We start from the raw sequence: 26,368 nt of genomic DNA, 5'->3' as shown, positions 1-26,368 counted from the left end.
CCCACTGATTTCAATACTGGCTTTGAAAATTGTTTCTAAAAACCTTAATGCATGAAACTATAACCTGGAATTGTCAGAAGTTTGGTGTTGCATAAAATCTAAAAATAAAAAAAAATCAAACCAAAGACTTAAAATCAACCAACCAAATTCACTGAATTATTGCTGCTTTTGAAAATACCTCTTTTAAGGGCAGACTGCACAACATAATGAAGGATTCTTGCACAGCAGGATTTTTTTCAGTAGTCACACGTATATGTACATGATGACATCTATTACTTACAAACATAAAACAGAGCTTGACATTGCAAATCCTGCTCTCTCTGTGTCCAACTTTGAGAAGCACCTATGTACCAACACCACCTTGTTTAAAAAGCTGTACGCCATACGCAAAGCGTGCATGTATAACATAAGCCTTACGGTTCTAATATGATTCTGTGTCGTTTGACAGCTCCTTTCTGATCTGCCAACAGCATCAGTGCCTAAATCTTAAACATGCATGCAGTTTGAAACAAGTATACAAATGTAATTTCACCCAGATCCTGAAAAAAATCATCATAGGCATATCAAATACAAGGTCTACCAACCCTGCACGTCATTACTGCTTTATCAGTAGTATACTTGATATTAAATACTGTATTTTAGAAGAGCATACAGCATAAGCAGTATAAATTCTTAACATATTGCATACTCAGATTTTTCAAGTATAACTTCAGAAAGTAATGAGCAATCCAAATGCACTCAGTAACAATGGGGATGTCTATGAACAGTTATTTAAAATATTAGTCATATTTTTCAAGCTTTAGTGTCTCAAATTAGACACCTGATTATAATATTAGAGGCAGGTAAGGCATTTTACTTTCCAAATGCTGAGCACCTCTTAACCTTTGATCTTTACAAAATTCAGTTATATAAATATGGATTAGTAGCAGTGCTGAAGTTTGAAATAATGTGATAAGTACGCCTGCACTTTGAAAGGCTCTGTTTTCAAAGAAGTAAATAGATGCTGTCAGCTGTACACTGCTAAGATTGTTATTTTAGTAGAATACGAATGCAAGACAAACTCTACACAAAGTTCTAGCTCTGTTAAGGAAATAAGCATTACTAACTTAGTTGTAGTTGACCAAGTTATAAAAATATTACCCTCATTAAGCCACTTCTCATTTTCTTAAAGGTTACTTCCTTCAAAGAATGATTCTAGTGCTCATTAAATTAGAAGTGTCAATACTGAGTAATTACTCTATATGTACCCACGAAGTTGGAAAATATAAAACACCTGCTAAAACCCATCAATTAAAATCAGCACATTCTTCAGTAGGGAGGAAATGGAGCAGTTATGTCAGAAGTGTTTCCACACGAGTTCAAGAGTTTATGTGCTAGTGATGAACTGTAACACTTACCATAAACTGCTAGTACCAGGTAATTTCTATTTCCAGATGAGTTCAAAAAAATTTTATAGAAAGGTATGTTTTAGGGCTAATAAAACTACCTGAGTATATGTAAATAGCTTTCGTTACCTGTTTCAGAACTTTTATCTTAACCTCTAATGTATCTTTACTCTATGTCATAGTTTCATGGATTTGTTGGAATTTTTAAGTTTACTTTGTTGGCAGATGTCAATGATCTCCCATCAATTCTCAGGACTCCTTCAAGAAAACTTTGTATTCAGATCATACATAAACATATACTTATTTTCTTTTAAGTCAAATTAAGAAGGCTATTAACTGAACAGCTTTGAAATAGGCAATGCTATACCCTTCCCTTGTTATATTCTTTAATTCTAGCTCATTTGTCGTAAGGCACAGAATGCCGAATATATCCACAACAGCGATGAGGAGGTGAGGGGGACTCTGGACCAGAAGCTTTACCATTCTGTGTCTAGGAATTTATATAAAAGCTTACCTTTTTTTTTTTTTTTTTTTTTTTGTCATTGCTATATCAAATCCAGCAGGAAGAATAAATAGAAGACTGTAATTTACTGAGTTTCCTCTTTCTCACATGCTGCATTATTGATACCTTACAACTATATGACTGCTTAAAATTTGACTCTAAAACAACAATTTTTTGCAACATACCATCATCTTCCATTCATTCTAAAATAACTTCAGTATTGCCTTCGTGTTAGTCAGCCTGCAAGTAAGCAGGCTGCAGGTCAAAGCTGAGCAAGACAAACTTGCTATGAGGTTACTAACACTGAGAATATGAGAACAGGTTGGAATTAACAGTAACATAGCACTGACGATTCACTTAAGCAATTAAGCAAACAGCTGTAAATATGAGCATTGAGAATATACATCACATTATATAAAAGTTTGTAAGCCTCTTTCTCCTGAGCCCAAGCTATTGACTGTTTCCAGAGAAAATGATGAAGTGCGGCTTGCCCCTTTTTCCATAAAAATTCACTGTCTGTGTATTCTTTAAAACTAAAAAGCTTATGGCTGTTTTTTCTATACCATTTTGTTAATCAGAAGCTCTAGCTCCTTCTTTTTTCCCTTGCACTAAACTAGCAAATAATTAGTTATTAATTAGCAATTTAAAAAAATTCAAAAAATATCTTAATTAGCAAGTAATTAGAGTCATCATTTGCTCCCTTATTTCTTTTAGGCACTCTTTATAGTATAAGTGTTCAGAAACTGGTTGAATGAGAAAAAGATTGGTACATTTGGGAGAGGGGGCTAGGAAAAAACCTAAGTGGGAAATGTTCATAATCTGTGTGACTGGTAGTATCACAGGCAATAATACGCAAGGTACCTCAAATAAATGCTGCAGTTCTTGTTCTTCCCATGACATCAGTCCAGCCCATATCCAAAACCTCAGTGCAGCTATTTCAACAGGGTAGTTAGTCTAAACTTAGTATGAGGCATCAGTTTAGATTTAGGTATTAAGTAAGTTTACAGGGCCACCTAATTTACATAGTATTCGTGTATAATCATGATACTGAAAGGCAACTATATATATAAAAAATATTCATAGTAAAAATGCAGAGGTTCCCACACATGAGCTTTCAGTGTGATAGCAAATTTTCATCAGGAACATGCACTGCAATGCTATCACTAAAAAGAGATCTGGGGTAAAAGGGAAAAATTAGTTCATGTCTGAAATACATGATATTTGGGTAGCTGTAGAATAACTGAGATCCTAAGATCCACAGACCAAAAAGTCTCAGTGATTGAAAACCTGCTTCTTCCACAACTGTCTGTTGCACATATTAGTTACAGGGAGATATATTAAGAAAAAGTGTGGGGAAGAAAGAACCAAAGTGCCAATGGCTGGAGTTGCACACCATGAGAAAAGACTGAAGAATGGAATAAGTGCTGCTATACCACACTTCCATCAAAGTAATCAACTCTGAGTTTGCTGTGACACCTTTATGGTCCAAACACATCTATAACATACTTAGCCTTTTAGAGAGCAGAGCTTAACAAAGAAAATAAGGAAATCATATTCACAAAAATACAGTCAAATGAGAAGTCGACAGAGTCCACAGAGATTCAGTTGGGCTTGCTTGGTCACTAATAAACATACAGCTCATGTATACGCATGCAAATGTCCAATACATAATATTCATAGGCCACATATAAGTATTCTTTTTCAACTTAATTTCAAATAAAAGCCATAAAAATTTGCTTGAGTAAAAGTGATTACTATTTCCATTTTATTTGACATCGAGAACTAAAAGAATATTCTTCACACAGTAACAATGCAAGAATTGGCCAGGAATCTGTACACTTGTTAATCCTTTAACAATCTGTGCACTTGAGATTTCCAGGTTGAAATAAATATTTAGAAACCACTCTAAAGCCCAAGCTGCACAAAAGTGTGGTAAAAACATTCTTTGTTTCATTAGTATCTTCTTCTTGTAGAGCAAAAGCAAAAATATCCATCACACAATATTAACCACATACACTCTGAGAAGCCAAAAGACATAACATTAAACCTCTCTGAAACATAAGGCATTACCTAAACTAGTATCAGTAACATACACTGTTTCCTGAATAGCCTGCAAGCTTTTATATTTAGGTTCATATCCAGATTCCTGTGAGAATCAAAATTGCAACCTTGAATTCAAAGATTCTTGACACTTTAAGACACACTTGGATGTGAAATTAAAATTCAAGGCTCAAGCACACAGGAGGAAAAAAAAAAGTTAAATTCAAGGCAGCAGACAACCTAATGGAGTACTCTCCACCCAGTATACTTGCAAGAAGCACATCACCCTAATACCTGTGTGTATGTACATCATTTCACCTGGTTCTTCAAATAAAGGTGTGCAGCAGCACTGTTACAACTTTCACATACAACGAAAAAAAGGGAGATATACAAGAAAAACATGCACAAACCTCCTATCTCCCCCTGCCAAATCTAATGATTAGTAAAATGTACGGATTCTCACATGTTCTGTGTACTTGTTTGGCTCCTGATAAAACTAAAATTGCTTCAAATTAACTACGGGGATCTGGATTAGCAGGGAATCCCCGACATATTCTATTACATCCCAGTCTTTATCCTCTGCATGGCACAACAGAGAATGGCTTATGAGAGCTGCAAGCTGTGTAGAGGCTCACGTGCAGCATAATTATGGATTCTATTCACACACAGGAATCATAGCTGTCTTTTAAGACATGCCATATAAAATATACCATTATTGACCTGAGATCCCCTTTTATAACACAAGTCCACAAGAATCCTGAATTTATGACTGATTTCACTTTAGTTAGAAGATGCATTCTTGTAACATCACCTGCTAATAAACTTCATTACTTCTTGTTGCCCAAACCAGAACTTATATTGATAACCACTAAATTCTTTCTTCCTAGCATCTTCCTTAACACTAGTGACTGAAATGCAAGTTATCCTCAATTGACACAGCACAGTGAAGTGACAGAAAAGGTCTAAGTGGTATTTTAGAAACAGTGGCAAAACACATTATTTACCTCTGTATTGTGAGTCCTTGCTGCAATATTACCCACAAATTACAGTCTTACTGTTCTTTTCAATACCATTACTTTGACACCAAAATAAAGAAAGGAATTTCTACCACTGAAAGTTTGTTGCATATGGAAAAAAAACCCTACAGCAGTGAAATATTGAGAATGATATTTTAATGTAAGAAAACCTGAGAAACGGAACTTAGTAGTTTCCTAAATAGCTGTATCTTTTCCTTTTTATGTGAAAATATCTTTACACATTCCTGTCTATAAACGGCATATTCTATAGGGCAATTATCAAAATGCTACAGAAGAGTTACTATTCTGATATAGAAAACTTTAGAACAGTTCTGCAACACCATGAGACAGAAAGGGTTAAAAAAAATTTATTATCCTTGCAATACATTCAGGCAAAATGATCGGTTTCATTGTTTTGGAGACACACTTTGGGAATGTGAGTTTGGAATGTAAAAAAGAGCACTAGTTTGAACATTCAAAAATGGAGAACAGCAAAAGAGGCAATGTTTAGACTATGACTGTTCTGAACATCGCCACACCTCTTAATCAAGACACTCGGTCAATGAACAAATGGGATTAATGAAGCTTTCCTGCATTTGAAACTGTTCAGAAAACTACTAAACTAAAAGCTCTGTGTTATGGAGCTGTCAACAATAGGTGTAAGCAACTTTAAAAGAATTTTATCCTTTTATCTCAGAATAATTATAGAAAGAGTCAGGCTAACCCTATGCACTCTAGATTTAGATGCTCGTAAGACACCTATTTATTTAAGAAACCACTTTGGAATCTTTGATCATTTGTATATGGGTTTACAGAAGTCACTTCTTACTGCTGTCTCCTTAGCCCTGTAAACTCACATCCTTAAATCTCCTCCCATATCACCTACTTAAGAATTAACTTCCTTTTTTATAAAAAAGTAGGAAATTACACCAAAGTTGGAATTATAAATGCTTATGGAGGGTACCTAGTACTGTGGCCTACCAGTACAGGGAGCACCAGGTGCTATGTACCAACTGAGCAAGAGATTCAGCTTTATAAGAAGACTTCTCTATCAGCTCTTGCCCCTCGATGGGCTGCCTGGAGTAGCTGTCATGCAAGGACCCTTCCAGCAGCTGAAGAAGTCGTCAGGTGAAGCCAAAAAGGGAAAATGTGGCCACAAGAAGTCAGACTTTCTCCAAGATTCTCCTGAGGTGGACACCACCCACATCTAACTTGGCTGGAAACACTGAACAGCTACACTGGCACTCCCCCTTTCTCAGGCACCCAAATCACTGAGCAAGAACATCTGAAGACAATAGCTTTCTGCTTTCTTCTGCTTTCATTTAATGTTTCAACGTAGTGTAATAATTTGTAGGAAGAGACAGAGGGCAAAACCAGAGCTGCCACATTTAAGAGCTGAAAAAGGTTTAATGAGCTAGTCACGATGTATTCAAATGTTATTTTTAAGGGAGGAATCATGTTTTAAAATAAGTCTGTAAAATAAAAAGCTCATCTGTTCCGTAAAATGTAACAGCTAACACAGCCCTGGCATGGGAATTTCAGCATGAGAAAGTGTAGACAATGGGGGAAGATGTATTGCATTTAAATCTCACAGGGAGTGAGCACCATATATCTATCCCAACAGGCAGAGAAACAGCTGAAAACAGTACCATGCAAAAAACCAGCTCCCTCAACAGCACTGTGCCATTTATATATTTTAAATGTAATCTGGTTGATTATCTCATATTTTGATTCTAATTTATTTTATGGAATCGGAGATTTCAGAATGCTTCAGACCCTTTCTGGGTATAATATCTCAACGCAGCATGCTTTAGCTCACCTCAACAAAAGTAGCAGAGGTGCAAGGATCAATAGTCACTTAACAGGGTGTAAAAACATAAGAGGTAAAAAGGAAAGGCATGTGAGAAACAGGAAATAGTTTATAGTCAGCACAGTTTTCTTTTAATAGCAAAGAGTCTCCTTGCTTCCCATTTTAACTAGATGGGTCACATTTTCTACTGTCAAAATAGGCACAACTTCACTAAACTTGTGGAACTAATCCATTGTATCCTAGCAGAAGATATGTCCCTAGACTCTTGATTTCTAATGCCGTGAGAACAAAATAAGGCCTTATGTGATCAAGTAATTAAAACCAAGCCACTTTGAAATGTTTGGTAAATCTGCTTATGCTGACAAGATATTACCTTCCTTGCAAAAATGACCCATATTTATGCACTTTCAGAAATGTCTAAAGAAGAATTGTACTGTTTTACTTGTAAAATTTGCTGACAGAATTATATGCTGACTTGCAGGCATGCTTATCATTTGATCTAGTTTAGGTGCCTATTTTTAAACATTTTGCATAATAGAAGTATTCCAATTCTACTGTCTCTCTGTTGGATCAATGTTCTTTGAGAGACATTGTTATATAGAAGGTACTGAATATGCTGGAATAGCTCAAAGGAAGATGGACAGTTATTAGTAACTTTCAAATGACCTTCAAAGACATTGACAGATACTATCAACCTTAAATTAATTAAAATGCTAGGTACTGACATTCTTCTTTATCCTTAATAAAGAGTATATTCTGTGTCTTTATCAGTTATTACTAACATCTTCATACCACCTTTATAGGAGCATTAAAATTCAGGATATTGAGTTTATTGTACTGTAATGCAAATACTGCTGGATGTCTGTTGTGTCCTCTTCATTTTAATGGGTCTTCACTATCGGTTTTATCATTAAATTAACGGTATTGTTGGGTTTTAGATCTAACATCAGAACAGCTGCTCTAAGAAACAACTCTCTCAAAATTATACACTTTTATTTCAGATCTCAAAAAGAACATACAGTGCTATCAAAATCAACTGGATAATATATTTAACCAAAATAGTCACAGCACATAGGCATAATGCACTCAGCGTCAGGAGATTCTACAAAAATTTTGTTCATCAGCTTATACACCTAGCTGCATACAGTACATACAGTAACTGATTTTCAGAACATCAGGTGGCAAGTAGAATGAGTGCATTTTACTTCTAGCGAAATCAGCTGAAAGCAAAGAGTAACAAAGTGTCATGGTACATTTTAATACCAGAATCCTAATAGCAATAGAGGTGAGTGGTTACCAAGTATACCAGTACCATTAGATCACAAGATTACATTATCATGTTGTGTACAACTTTTTTTCTTTAACTCAAAATACAAATGAATTCATTGCTATTTACTTTAAACATATGTTATGTACCTATGCATCCGTTCAAACATAAATAAATAAATATCATATAGTTTAACCTATGAGATAATCTGTGAACTTCTAAAATGCTTTAACTTTGATTCGTAAACCCAAAAATTTCACTGCATTAAAATTCTCTATAGGCTGCAGGGTCAAGTATTCTATTCCCAGAACCTTATAAAGATTATTATCTACAATATTATCAGACCGACTAGTTGTTATACTGATCACTTTACTAGTCATACACCATGTAATAGATGTTTCTCCAGTCTAAATAACTGGTTAGCTACAGTAACTTCCTGATGTTCCTATTAAGATTCACCATTCTTTTATTCACACACAAATATTTAAGAATATTATCTTTACTCCACATGGCTTGAATTAGTTAAAATCTCCTCTCAGATATCATCACCTAGTTCCATGGCTAGTTACAACATGGGGAAGAGCATGGAGATGACTTCAAAGAAATTCAGCACATGATTTAATTAAAAGTATGTACCTTGCCTTCTGAAAGAAAATTTTCACCTAGAAAATCTAGTATCTAAATTTTCCTGGAGTCCTGTTAAATGAATCACATTTAATCTCAGAGAGTACAAAAGCATGCCGTAGGCTAAATATGGTTTAAAAATGTGGCGTTTATTTTTGGATTCCTTCTGCAATAAGGATGCTAATTTGGAAGACTACCGTGTGGTGCAAGCAAAACAAATAGGGAAAATGAAAGAGTGGTGTGTTATTGTTTCAGTTGCCACTTGCTAGTACACCTTTCAAACTAAATACAGCTTTCATGTGTATATCCTGTGTTGATTTATGTACTGAAAAACTGTAATTTTTCTTTTTTCTTATCCTTTTGATATTTTTTTGCCATCATCTTTCTTCAAGGTGAGAAAAGAAAAAGCAAATAACTTGCAATGACAACTATTTCTATACTGTTTTCTGTTATTGCCCTTCTGTTTTCTGCCCTTTCACCCTTCTCAAACCAAACCAATAGAAACTTCTACTTCAAAAGCAAAAGGATCTATCTCTTGCCCAACCTTCTCCATATCCATATAATGCCAGACTGTCAAATGAGACCAGATATTCTTCTTTATTTCCTATTGATATGTGCAGTCCAAAGGTCACTGTGCATGTTTGAAGAATGAATAAAAAGTGAAGCATATCAACATTTTTTCTCAAACTGCAGGGATACATTTTTAGAGCAACGTGAAGAGATTTAGATGTGTGACTTCCAGTTACCTTAATGGCAGTCATCTGGTTCAACATCAATGCATCACACTGAAATTTTACCCCACGCTGCACATAAGTAATGTAGCAATTTACAACAGGCCATCTTTATTGGCTAAGACCTAAGAAAGAATGTTTTTGAAAGAGAAAACATTTTGCATTTATTCTACTAAGCCCTCCATAAGAATATTTATTTTGTCTGGAATAAAAACAACGAACATCAAAAATAAGTAGCACAAACCTCTCTCCTCTGGCCCTTGTTTTATATTCATTGTAAAAATAATCTTCTTGTGAACAACATAGGCATGTATTTAAATTTGGGGAATCACATAGTGAAGGATACCGTTTCAGATTAATTTCAGATAATGACTGAAATCTCTATCTCGGATTAAAACATTTCTCCTAGCTTTTGTCCAAGAAACATAGCACGCTGTATCTTCAACAGCAGATGAAAACTCACCTTATTACAAAGTCATGGCTATCAATCTCTTTTCCACATCCACTGTCCAGAAGGATGCCAGAATTCCCAACAACTGCACAGGTTTTAAATCGGCGATTCTTCATTGGGGAAACTTCAGGCAGAAGGCTGTGCAAATCCTGAGAAATGTTTAGGGTGCGACGTCTGTCTAGTACATAATGGATTACATCTCCTGGCTTGAAGCTGCTTTTGACCACTGAGACATCTCTTTCAGCATCCAAGAATCGAAGAATGTTCTTTCTGGGTTGACAGAAAAATGCATAGATAAAATCCGATGCTCACTGGAGTTTATCTAATACTAATATAGACTGTACAAAGCATACAACATAAAGCAGAGGGTAGATAGTGTCAGACCGACTAAGGTCATTTCCCATGCTCTAGGATGGAATTAGAGCAAAGCTGTTAGGACAGAGTTCCAATCTTGGTTACAATATGACACATAAATACTACAGTGATAAAGCTTAATGACTTCCTGCAGACAAAGGCACTGAGAGACCAAGGGAAGATGACTTTGGAAATGAGAAAGCATACCATTTTTTGAGTATTTTACAAAACATATATTTGAAAAAGGACCACAGAAACGTCATAGAAACATAGTTAAATATATGAGGTATTTATGATTTAGGAAATAAATGCTTCACTATAATCTCATCTCTCACAAATCAGCTTCATTCAGGAATGGCCATGTTTTCTTATAGATTCTTACTTCACCATAAGAAAAATGTATGCAGTTAAGCATAAGCTTGCTCCTAATTAACAGAAGTTCAGCCAAAGTTATCCTAATTAACTTGAAGCAAGAACAGCCATGGTCTTTGTACCAATTTAAACAAAATCAGCTTAAGAACATAGGCAAATTAAAGTACTGCAGCTCAGGGTCTAGTCAAGCTGTTAGCTGAACTCATAGAAACACTTATGAACTCTATCATCACTTTAAATCAGGTTAGTCCAGTCCTTAATCTTGCTTCTCTGCAATTAATTGTTTAAACAATTAGCAGGGTTCAGACACATATGATCAAGATATGAGGGTTTAACAAGTTACCACGGGTTGAGCAAACTATTGTAATTAAACAGTTGTATACTCCCAGTCCACAGTAACAGGTGAGGAATGTCTGCTTAAATGTCAGCTGAAGAAGTTATGTCATTGTAATCATACCTGCTTATGGGGGTGGGGGCAGGGGTCTAAAAACTGACAGACCTTCAATACTTAAATTCAAAAAAGACACTTTCAATGACTGCTGCTATGTAATGACTGATACCTGTACTGGCAGTGTTGAGAAGTTTTCAGTACACATTTATCCTTGGTAGAAAAAGCTGGGAAGGACTCCAGGCCAGAGCTGCAGGAGCCACTGGTAGCTGAGGACTGCAAAGGAGCAAAGCCTTACAAGCTTCTGTTCATCCCTGCTCTTCAAAGCATGTATGCTTGTGAAGAGGCATAAAGACCACATCTGAACTTAAGCACATACTTAAGTACAATACACTTATGGAACAGATGGGGAGTGCTGAGCTGGGACAGGGTGCTCACTATGTGTTAATTTGAATAGAAACTTTTGCCTCTGCAACTCTAACGAGACAAGAAGAAAAACAATATCTTTTCCACTGCTGTCAGCAGGTAAGGTGGAATTTAAAACAGAATAGACATTTTATTGAGTAAGAGAATGCTATTTTTATGTAATAAGTTTTTAGAGCTGAACTTCCTTAAAGCAGTTCAAAACAGGAAAAGATAACTAGAGAAGCCACTCTAGCAACACCCACTGAGAGACCTAAAGGGGAAATAATCCCCCACGAGTGAAAAGGGATGACCTATAGGAACACCATGCTCACCACCAGCCAGCTCTTGTGCCACTGCTTCAAGAGGGAAGAATATGCCTGAAACTTGCAACCAGTAACACAAAATACTCACCCTGGAACTGACCTTAAAAGCTGTAGGGGAAGTGAAACATGATTAAAATGTTTTTTCAAGTGTTCCCTCTCATTTCTTAAACTAGGACCAAAAAAAGAACATCTTGGGCTGTCTGTTACAGCTGTCATGTATGAATGAAGCAGCATCAGAGCAAAGACAGCTTGTGCTGAGGCATATGAGGGACTGAAAATAATGGAACAGGATAGACAAGGTTAAAATCCTGAGTGTCTAAAGCTTTTGCTAAGGCCAGGCAAGGTATTTCTGTAAAAGGAAGATGAAGACTCCACTTCAGCCTGTAAGTTGATTGGACTTAAAATCTCCATGGGTTTGATAAGCTTCATTTTATGGGTACTCTGCAATAGATATATAATTACTACGAAATGAAAAAGAGCAAGAAAGAAGGAATTGCCCAATCTAGCAGTATTAAAAATTACTAAAATTTGTCAATACTTATGAACAGAGCTGCCAGAGCTGTGGCTGTAAGAGACAAGACGAATGCATCAGAAGTTATCAATAGCATCAACCAAGCTATCCGTAGACTCACTACACACACGCTCTGATGTGAAAAGGGGTGACCACAAATGAGTCTCAAAAAGCAAAAGAAATTATGTGAAATGTACAGAAGCCTAGGGCTCTCACTAAAAAAAGTCACATGTGATCACCAGAAGATTCACTTTAGTAATTTAGAGCGCCCATCCCCAATACCTAGAATGAATGGGCCTAATACTGTTTCTGTTAGCAAACAAGTAGCAACATTTGTGCATGAATAGGTATCCCGTGTATTATTTTAAAACATAAGAGGAATGCAGTGAAGTTATGCAAACAGCTCCAAAAAAATAAAAGCACCTTGGCTTCTGTTATTAATTTGGTTACTTACAGTCAAAGCTTATTTCTCTATCTATGTGCTCATAGAAGTCCTCCATAGGGTTTCAAGTGGACCTGAATTAGACTCAGATAATCAACCACTTATTTAACAGAGCTGAAATTTCAAAAATGTCTAGGGAATTTATTTTGCAATAAAATTTTGACATGAGCAAAAGTCACTCAAGCTTAATATCTTCTCACATATTTTAAAACATTTTCTTATCTGAGGTTGTCAGTACCACATTCAATTAAATGTACACACAGGTATTACAGTATGCATAAGAATCCTTGTATAGGAGATGCGTAATAATGTTAACATTAAAATACTTTAATTTATTCATCTGACTGTATTCAGATATCTTTTAATACTGAAAGAAATATGATTAAGAATGCAGACGTTCATGCTATTGTTTTAAGTTCCTCTGTGCTACTGACTCATCTGTACCATGGGGATAGTAATACTTCCCATTTTCATGTAAGTGCTAAGAGAAAAAAAATTTACTAAGGGATACGACAAAAACTGAAAGTAGATACACGAATGTCTCAGTCTTGATGCTGGTTAATAATAAGAACTGGTTTAAACCTCTGTTCTGTCCCACAAAGAGCACTGAAAATAGCACAAGAAGGTTATTCTGACTAAACAGACATGACGAAATAATTTAAAATAAGTGCTAATCCACATCCAGCTGCATATAAAATTCAAAAGTAAGCTCAATTAGAGGAAGGAAAAAACCAGCATGATTTTCAGTAAACCTGGAAGCAAAGGTGTTCTGCAACCTTAAGCTAAAATGTTTAAAGAAATTATTTTATTTGAGGTGGTCTTCAAGTTTTGTTTTGATGAATAAAACTGTATCTGGGGTGTGGTCTGAGCCCTTTGTGGGCAGGTGAGGCAGATGTGGCTCACCCTTATCTGAAGCTAAGCACCTGTTTGCAACATGTTTACATGATTCGCAGAAACATGGTGTCACAATCTGTGGTTGACCTAGGGTTTTTCTTTGATAATCAGCAACAGATGTTCATAATATTTAAATACCAACTACAGCTTCATCTGATAAAGTACATGTATCAGGCAGCATTGCCTCTGAACAGCTTTCCAAATGATAGAAATATGTGTTGCTCTGGGGCAAAATGGTGACATTTTTCTACTTATGTGCATTTTTCTGGTTTTATTTTGTACTGTAGTCTTGGTACTAAACAACTATTATATAATGGCAAACTCTCCCTCATCTCTCTGAGTTGTGTGGATTCAGGGTAGAAAATAAATCATTTAAACATTTGACTTTAAGATTACAAATAGATTTATATTTTTAGACACTGTCAAGAACACTGAAATACAACTTCTAACACTTTTCCTGGAAAAATAATTCCTTTAGCAAGGCAGCACCAGAAATACTCACTGCTGGGCCATCTGGGCTTGTCTGGACCCCAGCCATGACAGGAAGCCCCTGAAGTGCACCCTCTGTATGCAGGAAGCTGGGCTAGCTCACCAGCAGCCACATTATGGAAACAGAGACAGACTAAGTGATTACCTAGTCCACACTCTGCTCCCACTGAACATGAGCCTTTATCTACATCACCCCCAGCCCATGTTTACCTAATATATTCCTAACAACCGCTCATGATGGGGACTTAGCAAACTCCCCATGCAGTCTATGTCAGTGCTTCCCTACCCTTACCGGCAGCTCGATATCCCTCGTGCTAGCTCGGACCTTTCCCACATCAACTAAAGCCTGTTCTTGTTCCTTATACTTCGCCTGTGGAGGACAGGCTACTTCTTACTCTTGGCAATAGCCTTCATTTACCTGAGGCTAAGAAGCCATCCAACTTTCTTTTAAACTTTTCTTTTTTAACTGGACAGGAAATGGGTTGTAGATATCTGACCCCTCCTGCTGCTCTCCTGCAGACTTTCTCTGAGTGATTCACACAGGTCTTTAAAAAAATTTGATTTTCCAATGATTCTACTCTAACCCTAGCAAGTCCTCGCGCTGCTTCACACTCCCGAGTTGGAAGGGAGAAGGTGGCTCTCAGCCTTTGAAATCACCAAGGACTACAATGTAGGTAAAGCATAGTTTTTGCCAGCTAATGCTGCTTTCCTTGAAGAGGTTTTCTTGAAACTTCCTTTCGGTCAGACTAAAGCCAAACCCAACACAGGTGCAAATACTTGCAGTCCCCACTGCTTCCTTAGGAGGCCAACAGGAGCTGTAGCCACGAGCAAGGGCAGGCTGTGACCTTATGTTACCACATAGTTCGTTCTTGTTTTGTTTTGTTTTTTAATTAAACACTAAAAATACACCTGTCCTAAAGGGATAGTGCTCTTCAACTCTCTGCTTGCCTCTAGTGCTGAAAGAGAAACAAGTACTTAAGACCAAACTGTGTTTGTATGTTTCAATAAGGGAAAAATGAATAGTTTAGTTTGATTGTCTTTCCTTTCTCATATTTCCTTTTTGTGCTCTCTCTATGCAAATTGATCACAAGCAGACTTCTAAAAAATTCAGATCAGTTCACACTTTTAACCACAGTTCTAACAGTTGAGCTCTGTTTCTGAATGTGCACTTCATGCAACTACAGGGAGGATTTTTCACATGCTACCAAAACAAAGTATTATTTTTTTTATTTTTCTAAAGAGCTGTTTATTACTGAAAGGCCAATAGTTATTCATATCTAAATGTTTTTATTTGCTTTGTAATGCATCTGACCACAAGTAAGTATTTCAATTTCTAAATACTGTCTTGATCACTTTGACAGTAACTAAAGAGTTTGTTTAAGTGCTGACCTTAGATCTCTTTTAAATTGAACACAGTCTTCAAGGTTTAGATTTTTTTGGACTCATTTTGTGCCTTTTTTTCCTTTTTTTTCACAAGACAAACAAAACATACAAAATCCTTTTGATATATAATTAGTAAACGTCCAGTGACATCTCACCCCCAAGAGACTCCCATCCCACTGTAGTTACTGCAGATTCTCATTCACCTTCTTCTATTTAATTTTAAAAATTTTCTAAGATTTGGATTTGTTAAAAACATGACTATCTGCAACCAACCATGGAAAGGTTCCTGGCATTTCGCAGCCCATGGAGGACCACAAAACCAGAAGTGCCATATTATGGGAAAGTTGCTGTCGGGCTCTGTTTCCATTCTAGCCCTGCTTGTGCCCTTCAGGGCGCCCCACTCTCCCTTGACCAGAAAGGTCACTTCAGTAGCTGAAGCACATATTAATCAGGCACAAATCTTCAATGGGCCTGCAAAACGAAAAGAGGACTTTTAAACAGAGTGTGACCCAACTACTGCTGGGTCACATATGAAGGCCAGCCGTATCTCAGCTTTTCAAGAATTTAAGCAGGTTAGAGTCAAAAGAAAGGAGTCAAAGGAGTTAAATCACCCCAACTGACAGTGAACACTGACTTTTCAGTTGAAGCAAGGGTCTAAGGATGCAAAAATCTCTTAAGGTTTATTATGACTGAACCAGACTAGAAAGCCTCAGTTTGCATGTCTTAGAGACACAGAAGATCTGAAGGAAACAGCACAACTGAACCCAAAATGTTGCTCCAAAAGCTTCAGAGCAATTGCGTTGCTCCATTACCAATCCAGTATTTACTGCTAGCACTTCAGGGACTTATCATAGCTGTTTCATATTAACTTGAAAGATAAACAAAGATAATAATCTGAGCCTTTCTAAGGAGGAAGTTGCACTTTTTTTTATGATGCTGTTAACATCTCACAAGTTCTTACACTCTTTTGACAGGAAATTTCCACTCATCGAGTTCTCTGTTACATTGCAAAGAGACAAATACATCCTCAACACATTTTTTTTTTCATTTTGCCTTCCTGCAATTCAAAACCATCATTTTCTCCTTCCAAAACAAACATCCATGTTTAATGAAAAATAAATGGAAGAAGAAAGTCACATACTGAGATGTCAGACTGTAGTTCATTTCACACAGGTCACAGCTGTGCTGGCATCAGTTCTGTGTGGAAGGCTTTCCCAGATAGGTTTGTACCCTCTCAGCCACATCTCTCCTTTCTGCAAGTATGGCCTTCAATACAACCGAAACGTCCTAATTTCTGTAACTGGAAAACCTTCACATTGCTACAGAGAGTAGAAAGGAGTTAAGACACAAAACCTTGCAGAAGGTGGATTCTTTCTCTTCTTCATGACAGAAATCATCCAGACAGAAGGGGAGAGAAGCAGTCTTCTTCCCTTAGGCACAGGAATTGCCCATTACTCTTCAAAGAAGTTTTCAGCAATCAGGAGGCAATATCAGTTGGAAAAATCACTCTCCCACTAGAGCAATCATGATCGTCAAGGAAGCAAATTTGCTACAGTCTCAAGTAATTAATAATACCCTTAATTTCCACCTCAATCACAGAAAGTCTAGGTCTTTCTTCTAATGCCTGCTTAACATCTCCAAAGGGCTGCTGCCCTCCCGAAAGAGCTGCTACACATCCTAGACTGCCTCTTCTGGCTGCAAAGTCCGAGAAAGAATCTTGTGACACCAGAAACCCAGTGGAAGCTTTTTATCCCCCCATGAGGTCCTGATAAAGGAGCTTTTTCACTCATTGACACCTATCTGAGCCTGGCCTGGCCAAGAATTCGCATGACCTTTGAGGCTGATAGATTGGTCACTAACCTGTGCAAAAATATGACGACCAGAGATGATGCCCATGGTCAACAAAGCAAATAGCAAAGCATAATATTTCAGCTACCAGCCAAATAGGTCCAGACATACCATTGATCAACAGTCCTCACACAAAGCAAAACTCACTATCAAATATTGTCTACAGTTCAAAATTGCTAATGTGGGTGTCAAGCTGATGTAAGACACAAAAGTAGCTGCCATTTACAGGTGATTGTAAGTTTTATGAAATGCTTTTATCCTGTACACTAACAGTTTTACAAATTATTTCTCCACTGCTAAGAACTCATAACTTTTTATATATTATTTAACAGGCGCTAGCTTTTTTTTTTCCTCTCTTACCGTTATTTGCTGTGGTCAACCTCACACCACAAGACCACCACTGTTCACATTAACAATTGCAATAATAGAGTATGAATCATCTTCATGGTCTACACAGTGCATGTAATGTACTTTGGAGGGCTGAACAGTTAGTTTAACCATGAGAACACTCTACGAGATTGCTAGACACATTTGAAGTTAGTCCTGATAGGTCCATAAGTGTAGAAATATTTACAGCTAAGACGCTTCTTACTGCTGTGACAGGGAAGAAAGGTGTATAGCAAACATATACCCTGTATATGCAGGGTTCCCAGACAGGGAAGATACAATGACAATACAACACACTAAGAGGCTTCCACTTTCTCTTCTCTTCTCTCAGGCCTCAAGGTGAGTAGACCCACTGTAACTACTAAAACACATCAGAACTATCACTCTAACTCTGCTGCTGTGTTTCCTCCCTCAGCAAAAAGAGCCCTAAGGCTCTTTTTGGCCTCTCTGACTTCAGGAAAGAAAACTGCAGGGTATTGGCAACTGACCTCATGTGTTGGACCAGCCACAGCCAGAGCTGGATTCACAGCACCTGATATCCTAACTCTTGACTCCTACATCTAAGTTGTCTGCCTAAGCAACCTTTGTAGTTAAGGGAGAAAAATTGGTATGTTCAGGCTACTTCCATCTGTCCTATTTCAGACCTTTAGGATGAGAGGAAATCATGTCCTAAAAGTGCCAATTTCTCACCACTGAATGCAAGAGAGTTCTAGACAACCAGCTACAATGTGGACATGCATAATGCAGATACTGACTGCATTAGTCTGACTGACACAGCCAGATGAAAACATTTTATTTATTCTTAAGGAGGATAACTTGACTTTGGAGTCTAATGTAATTTAGTCGAATTTAACATTGCACCCTAAATATGTACAGTTATAAAATATCCACCTGCAACCATAAATCAAATGACTGTTTTCCAGACCAGAAGAATTATAGGCAATATGAAATGAAAAGAATTCCAGGTAATATGAAATTAACTGCTTCTTATTTAAGACACTCACCTTATTTCCAGTACCAAAGAAGAATTGATTTTCCAACCTTCTACAGCATGCTGGAAGATTGAGGAGCCACCCTTTCGAATTATCTTATCAGAGCTATTGATCATGGATCTACTCAAACTCAGTTCACCATCTCTGCAATGCAATATAGAAAAGACACAATTACAACAAGGCTAACTCTAATTTTAAGTAATTTACATCACAAGCACCAGTGATACTTCCTTTTATTCACAACAAAAAGAAGCAATTATCTACCCTTCAAACTTATTCTGCTTGCCAAAGCAAATAAACTGTACCTGTGAGAAATCTATGGAACACTCATACCTAATATTTGAATATGCAATTTAAGACCTTAAATATGTTTGTATTTGTAATGAAACAGACATAACAAAAATTACAACTCCAAATTGTGAACTTAGACGAAACTTCAGTATGTTTGTGAGGCAAAAGTGTTAATTTTCAAGCCTTTCCCCAGCAATTGCTCGTGTTCTACAATAATGGCCTAATAGACTCCCTTTGCCTCCTATTGATACTAAAAGACTGTCATGCATGGAATTCTAGAGTTTAACAGTATACAAAACACAAAATTTTCCAAGACTTCCTGAAACTTTTGTATGCATGGTCAAACAACCCCAGTTGTCTTACCCTCTTCATCAATCTTATCATATTTATAAATTTGGGTAAGGTAACCTTAAAAAAATAAAAAAAAGGTAGTAAGCTGTGGGTGATGACCAGTGAACATCTGATGAGGTATCATAATGTTACCAGTTGCAATGATATTAGCCAATAGGCTCACACAAATGTGAGAGAGAAGCTAAAACACTGCAAGCACAACTTAAGGTGTTAGGTCTAAAATCTGTTTTTATCTCCATATGTTACCATTATCTTCCATACTGCTTCCATTTAGGTGCCAGAACAATGCTCAGCTGACTTCAAACATAGCTGTTAACCATAAATATATCAAAGTTGTTGGATATAAGATTCTACCATGTACAAAGTCTTGTATCTCAGGAGTATATATAACAGTAATATACAGAAACCTCTTCATGCTCTGAAATACTGCCAATAACAATAACTTCACTTAGCTTGCAAAAAGAGCTTTTGACCACTAGGCATTCAACCAAGAAAATGCAAAAGATGTGAAACTGTAAGCTTTCCAGGGAATCACTGACTCTTGTTTGTTGTAGCTGTAAGTTCTTAAAACAATTGGATCCTGGCCCTTAGTAAGAGCTACAGAAACATTACTGCAGTAAAGTATTAATATTTGCTAAATTATATACCAGACCAAACTCAAACTAACCTGCAATGGGACATTAATTAAGCTAAATTAACAAAACCGGTAACATGTAGTCATTTGTAAAAAGTGTTATGCTTGCAAAAGCCTCTGTAATTAATAAACCAGTATTATACACTTCATCAAAAACATTGATTACTATCAATGCTCTCCCTCCCTCATCCCCTCTATGCCAACATGCTGCAGCATTGACATTACATTGACTCATAGGTAAGACTGCCACCTACTGAAAAACCTACAACTTGAAGCAATTGTGTATGTACAAGATCTGTATGCAAATTAACCAAATCACACTAACTTGAGGGCATGGGAGGATGCTGCAGAAATCCTGAAATTCAATAACTAGAATGTAATTAATACTTTTTGCTATTTTAAAATGTTTTAGTCCCTAAAACTTTTCCATAACGATTGTAAACATATTTATTACATATATTTTCCTGCATATATTTTCTAGATGCATAGAGTGTATGCATCTAAAGGAAAATTACCAAAACACAGCCAGGTAAAGTACTCAGTCTAAAAGTACTTCAGAGATTTCTCCAGTTTATGCTGGGTTAAACCTTATCCAGTAGACTCCTTAGCAGTGACACAGGCGACAAAACTTACCAACAAAATATGTTTCCAACACCTAAAGCATGGTAGCATTTGAAATGTGGTTGTCTTCCATACTCACAAGGTACATCTGCAGTGAGCTATATAGACTGTACAGTAAAACAATGTTAAATTATGTTCTCACGAGCTAAAAGAAGTTCCTAGGCACTTTGTGTTAAAGTTCTACTATGAACACTTACATGCTCCTCGCCCTTTTATTGGTATTCTTTTATTTAATTTTCACTTAAAGTAATATTAAATAAACTAACACATAAAAAGCTAAATTTACTCCAGAAAATTCTTCATTGTGCAAACAACTGTGAAAAAAATTTGAGCCACTTTGTTTCTTCCAGAATCCCTCCAAGTCCTCTCTGGTGTAAAGGAAACAGCTGCCATAGTGCGACAGCAACTTGTGGCTGACAGTGTCAACCTTCACTCTGAATTACCTTGCCTTGGTGACCAATCAGATCAATACAAGACGACTATCCCCTGAAGGTTCATTAAATATAAATCACTGTCTTCAAGCACATTCCATATCATGGAATGACAACACTGTTTAAGAAACACTGCACTGCACATAATAGGCATCTCTTATTACTTGCTTAACCCTTAAAGGGACATTACTGTCTAGTTAAAGAAGGGCATGCTTTTGCAATTATTGACCTAGCAAACTTTGCTATGAGAACACAGATGATTTAAAGTTTATCACATACTTCAGAATCACACATAGTCCATTTTGGAACATCTGGGATTTACCTGCAGTGTCACTAATAGCCATAAAATGGCCTTGCACATTCACAGCTCTGCATTATTGGTACTTCTGGAAGTAAAACATCACACGGAAAACTGACTTTGCTTTCCCATGAGGTCAGTCAAAAACAACCAAATGGCATGAGCCCTTTCTTCAGGAGAAAGGCAAGTGTAACATCAATAGTGGCACCAGATACTACTAGTACACTCAGGGTTTTTCCTCCTGCTTCATACAGTAATGGATGGGACAACGGGCTGGGAAAAGAAGCTATATACCAATATCCTTAGCCAAAGTGAGTAGCACCATATTGCACAAGAAGCCTCACTGATACCAAAGAAGCAGGGTTATCACTAAATGACTTGGCAGAAGTACATTACAGCTATATTTTAAAGTGTTGTTAAGGACACACATATTTATGACTAAATACACTTATTTTCTTTCATTTAATATTAATTCATCCATTCATTTTAGTACCTTTTAAATCATGTCAAACAATGTATCATAAGCTGAAGGGGGCTTTTTTGTAAATATATATGAATTCTACCTAGTGACTAATTTCTGAATCATTTTAGCAGCTACCTCTAGCCTGACAGGAAGGAGTACATACTAAGAAACACAGGTATCTTTAATGCTGATTCTCCCTCATATGTTTGTTTTTGCATGTATTTTTGCACACCTACAACCTAAACATGTTAAACTCTTGTACATCTTGTAAGCACACAGATACCACAGCATCATGGCAGAAACTGGGTTTACACCCAGGCTGAACAAGAGGGAAAGTTACCAGCAAGTTGTGAAAATCTTTAATACCAAGGGAAGCAAACATCGCATTATCAACCACGCACACACACAAGCAAGGCCACGCCGGGCTCCCGAGAGATGCCAGGGCCACTGACGCCCAGCTGTGCTCACCTGTGCCTAGCTGCCTGCGCCCCACACCCGCACCGGCCTGCCTGGCCCGGGGAAGAGGGATGCACTTTCTGCCTTTAAATCTGGGGACCGCAGGGGCAAAGGGGGGGACGAAGTACGTTGTAATTGCCCCAACTTCCTCCAGGCCCACACGGGCACTTACAACCTCCTTATGCCTCCTCCTCAAATTAAGGCAAGGGCTTACACCAAAGGACGAAAATCTGCTGTGAATGCATCTCCCCCCCAGTCGATTTGCACAAGCAAACAGAAAAGTGTGAGCCCCTTCTGCGCCTTCGCTGATTTCACTATGCCACCACGGAATTTATGCATCCCTCCTGCGAAAACAGAAAATTACAACCCTCCAAGGAAAAACAGGCTTGGCTGAAAACCCAACATGTTCAAAAGATAGCTGCAAGTCGGGAGAAAAATGACGAATACAGGCATGCACGTACACAAACACAATGCGTGACAAAGAGAAAGCTGAGGTGCAAACAGAAAAATGGCAAGGGACTTTTCGCCTTTTATTTTCAACCGAAGACAGGCAGGAGAGGGAAAATACGTAACCAAGGGTCTCAGCGAGGGACCAGCGGAGCAGCCTCGGGAGCTACGGGGGATGTCCCTCACACTGTCAGAGCAAGCATCCCCAAGGAGCAGCGAAGCTAAGCACAGCTCAGCACAGCTCCCAGGCAAACTTCAAGGGAGCCACCCGGAGCTGCCAGCGGCCGCCCACCGCGGCACGCTCGCCTCTGAAGGGCTCCCAAATCAGGAAAGGAGGCACAACGCGCTCCGGCGGCCGCCACCACCACCTCCAGCCAACACGGCCCTCGGCGAACAGCCGCGGCCAGGTGAACTTCCCCGGCGCGTCCTATTACCGGAACCCCAGCCGCAAGCACCAGTGCGCGCTGAAGCAGCACCAGCCGCAAGCACCAGTGCGCGCTGTAGCAGCACCAACCGCAACCTGGGAACCGGGCAATCTCCCATCCGTCCCCGTCCCCCTCGCCCCCAGACCGCAGCCGCTGAGCTCCGCCAGCCAAACCCGCTCGTAACCCGTCCCGCAGCGGTACCCCTGCCCCGCACACGCACCCCCCTTCCCTGAGCCGACCAGCGAGAGCGCCAAGTTGCGGCGGCACCGCAAGCGAGCAGGTCACAGCCCGGGGGTCGCCGGGTGACCTGAAGACCCGGGCGGGGCCGCGGGGAGGACCTCAGGCAGCGACATCGCCCCGCCGCCCTCTCAGGGAGCCCTCCCGGCGCGGCGCTCCGCAGTTACCCGGCCAGCGGTGCTTCCTGGCGCTCCTCGGTCCGCGCTATTTCTTTCGTCTTATAAAAGATGAGGAGGAGACTTATAGTGCACACAGTCCACCTCTTCCTGACTGAACGCATGTCTTCTGCGAAGCACGGTCCCCCTCCCCCTTTTCCTTTGTTTGCCAGGGGTGTGCGGAAAGCAACTCCACACGCGGCACAAATTGCCAAAAACAACGTAGTATTTTTTTCCGAAATAATTTAAGAAAAAAAATAAAAATCAGGAGGGCGCAGACGCTGGGGGTTGTTTGGCGTTTAGTTTGTCTTTCTTTCACCCCGTCCTCCCCTGCCCAGGAGTCGGGCTCGCAGGCGGCGGCTCGCTCTCCTCGGCGGGGGGGACAAGTCCATGGAGCCGCCGCTGCGCGCCCGCCGAGCGGTGCCGAGCCGAGCCGAGCCGAACCGAACGGTGCTGCGCTCCTGCCGCCGCCGCTCCCCTCTAGCTCCGGCTCCGGCTCCACTGCGGTCCCGTTGCGATCGCGGCGGCGACGGCCCGAGGGCGACGCTGGCACCACCCTCCCCGCGGCGGGGCGGTGGCGGGCGGAGCGCGGCCAATGGGCGCCGCGCGGGGGCGGGCAGCCGGCGCCGGGCCGCGGGTAGCGGTAGCGAGCGGCGAGCGGTGCCGGCTCGGGGCTGCGGGGGCCGCCGAGGGCCGCCGGAGCCCGCGGGAGCGGGAGGTGCGCACCGCGGGGCGGGAGCGCAGGGGCGGCAGCCGCTGGGCCGAGGCTGGAGGCCCCCCCTTTGTAGCCCCGCTGTGCTTGGGGGGAGGGTGTCTTTCTCTCCTGAGGCACGTTGTACCCCGTCGCCTCTTGGGTTTCAGGAAGTTTGAGTAAAGGACCGCCAGCGCAGTGCTACTAAAAAGAAACGACACGCTTCCTTTTCTGAGAAGGATAAGGGCTTTGTTAATCTTTTTTTTTTTTTTTTTTTCCTCTCTCCGCCGATGGACTGTTGGAGCTTGAAAAGGACATTGGAGGTTTTTCCCAGCCGCGGAGTACCGCCTCGGCAGCTCCTCCCGCCCCAGCACCAGCGGGAGAATGCGGGCGGGGGGGAAGAGGGGGAAGGGAAACGCCCCCGCCGGGAGGTTAGCCCCGGAGCCTCGCTAAATCCACGGCCCAACCCCTGCTCCCCGGCGTCCTGTTTCATCTACACGGTCGCAACATGGCCGTTACTTTCCTACTTCTGCTAGGACGATTTCTCTGAAATGCACAGAAAAAACCCGAACCCCAAAACAAAATTAAAAAACTCTTTAAAATGCATAACGCAACATGAAAAGAAATCGTGAGCTATATCCACTTTTCTCGGTATTAATTTGGCCTCTTCCAAGTGACTGGGCTGTCCTGGACTATCCTTATTCTGCGTGGCAGGGTTCTGCCCACAGCCCTTAAGTTTGCATGTATGGAGCAGGCTTCAACACCAACATCACTCTTCTTCCACGGGGATCCAGGAAGGGTTTGTGACAAATCTACTGTGACTCCTCGCCTCTTAATTTAGGCTAAGAGTGGGAGCTCATGGGATGACAGAGCCTTTCCTGGGTCTATTTGGTCTGATATGCTGCCTCCGGAACTGTTTGGTAACAGACATTTCACAGCAAGAGGCAAGCAAATTTGGAGATAAACACGGATTTTTCTTTCCCAAGAGACTATTCCCTCACAGGCATTGAAAGTGAAGAAAGGTTAGAGAAATCCTTGAGAATGTCAGGGTTGTTAATAGCTGTTATGTTCTAAAAATCAATTTTGTTTAATAGGAAAGGTTTAATTCAGCCTCAGTGGAATGGAATGGAAACTTTGCAATTTCTTTACACACAAGCTAGATCAAGCTGTGTTTCTGTGCTTTTCTCTGCTGTGGCTCTGATAACCTAGTCTCAGAAAGTGACCTTTAAATAATATCAGCAGCAAAAGGAGAAAAACCCATTCTATCTGTGAGCGTGAACTTCAAATTTCACTTGGTATAATTCGTGTCAGACAATCTCTTCTAGAAAAAAGTGGATTCAATGCAAAACCCTATTTAATACCATTGTAAAAACTGCCTCACTTGTTCAGCTTTAAAGTTAGGATTCCATCAGTCTTGCCAGCCCTGTTCAACATCTGTAATACTCTTCTTTATATGTTATATTATTTTTGTATATTAGATTATTTTTATAGTTAGATGGGCTCATCAGCAGCAGCTATTGAAAATGTATACAGAAGATCTGAAATTCAGCCACCTTCAGTGGTGGTTTTACTCGGTTCCACCTGTAACTACCAACAGCAGCTTACAATATCAGTTAGCCACAGCAGCTCTTGGTTTCGTGCCAGGCCATGTGCAGTAGTGTGCCTTCATCTTCTTCTTCCCCACCTTCTGCTGTACTTCCTTCCCCCTGAAGCTTAAAATCCAGGTCCCCTGCTACTTCATATGGACTAATCCTCACCCCACGCAAGGAATCTCTGCTTGCATCCAAGAGACTTGAAGAGTGATGGTGGTGGGTGTCATGAGGTACCTTGCCCAGCAGTGTACTTTTCTCTCTGTGCTCAGTCTGCTTGCAACCAATCTGACTGAAACTGACCTCCACCACCTGGAAAGGCCAAAAAAGTTGACTCTAAACTGACTCTATATACAGGTAGCCACAGCAACCTCATCCAGGCAAGTGGAAACTTTTGGGGGTTTTTTATGTCTGTATGGTTTTAAATACCATCAGCAGTACTAGCATGTGCTCTATGATGCTCCCTGCACCCTCGAGCAACCTGTCTAATATTGTAACTACAAGCTCTAAACCACCAAGACTCCAAAACTTTTATTCATTTATTAAAATGTAAAACTGTTAGTTTACACTTGAGTAAAATATGGAGAAAAACACTTCTCCAAAAGCACACATTAATAATCTGTGGCCATTTTCCTGAAAATTCAGGCTGTTCCCATGCCTGTCAT

The 26,368-nt window shown here is 39.6% G+C and overlaps 1 protein-coding gene across 2 annotated transcripts in view; it reads right to left on the bottom strand.

The window, feature by feature from the left end:
* Positions 1–23,948, bottom strand: part of ST8SIA4 (ST8 alpha-N-acetyl-neuraminide alpha-2,8-sialyltransferase 4) — a 61,028-nt gene extending 37,080 nt beyond the window's left edge. For both annotated transcript variants that reach the window (XM_087742466.1, XM_087742467.1), the window contains exons 1-3: positions 23,436–23,948; positions 18,627–18,758; positions 9,839–10,096 (exon numbers count right to left, since the gene is read on the bottom strand). In XM_087742466.1, the coding sequence (XP_087598592.1) occupies positions 9,839–10,096; positions 18,627–18,758; positions 23,436–23,548 (503 nt within the window). In that variant the 5' untranslated portion in view covers positions 23,549–23,948. The remainder of the gene's footprint in view (positions 1–9,838; positions 10,097–18,626; positions 18,759–23,435) is intronic.
* Between the last annotated feature and the right edge of the window lie 2,420 nt (positions 23,949–26,368).

The sequence above is a fragment of the Nipponia nippon genome, unplaced genomic scaffold, assembly GCF_047370975.1.
Source record: "Nipponia nippon isolate SJK-2023a ecotype South Korea unplaced genomic scaffold, ASM4737097v1 scaffold_8, whole genome shotgun sequence".
Lineage (NCBI taxonomy): Eukaryota > Metazoa > Chordata > Aves > Pelecaniformes > Threskiornithidae > Nipponia > Nipponia nippon.
This window is presented reverse-complemented; position numbering and strand designations above follow the sequence as displayed.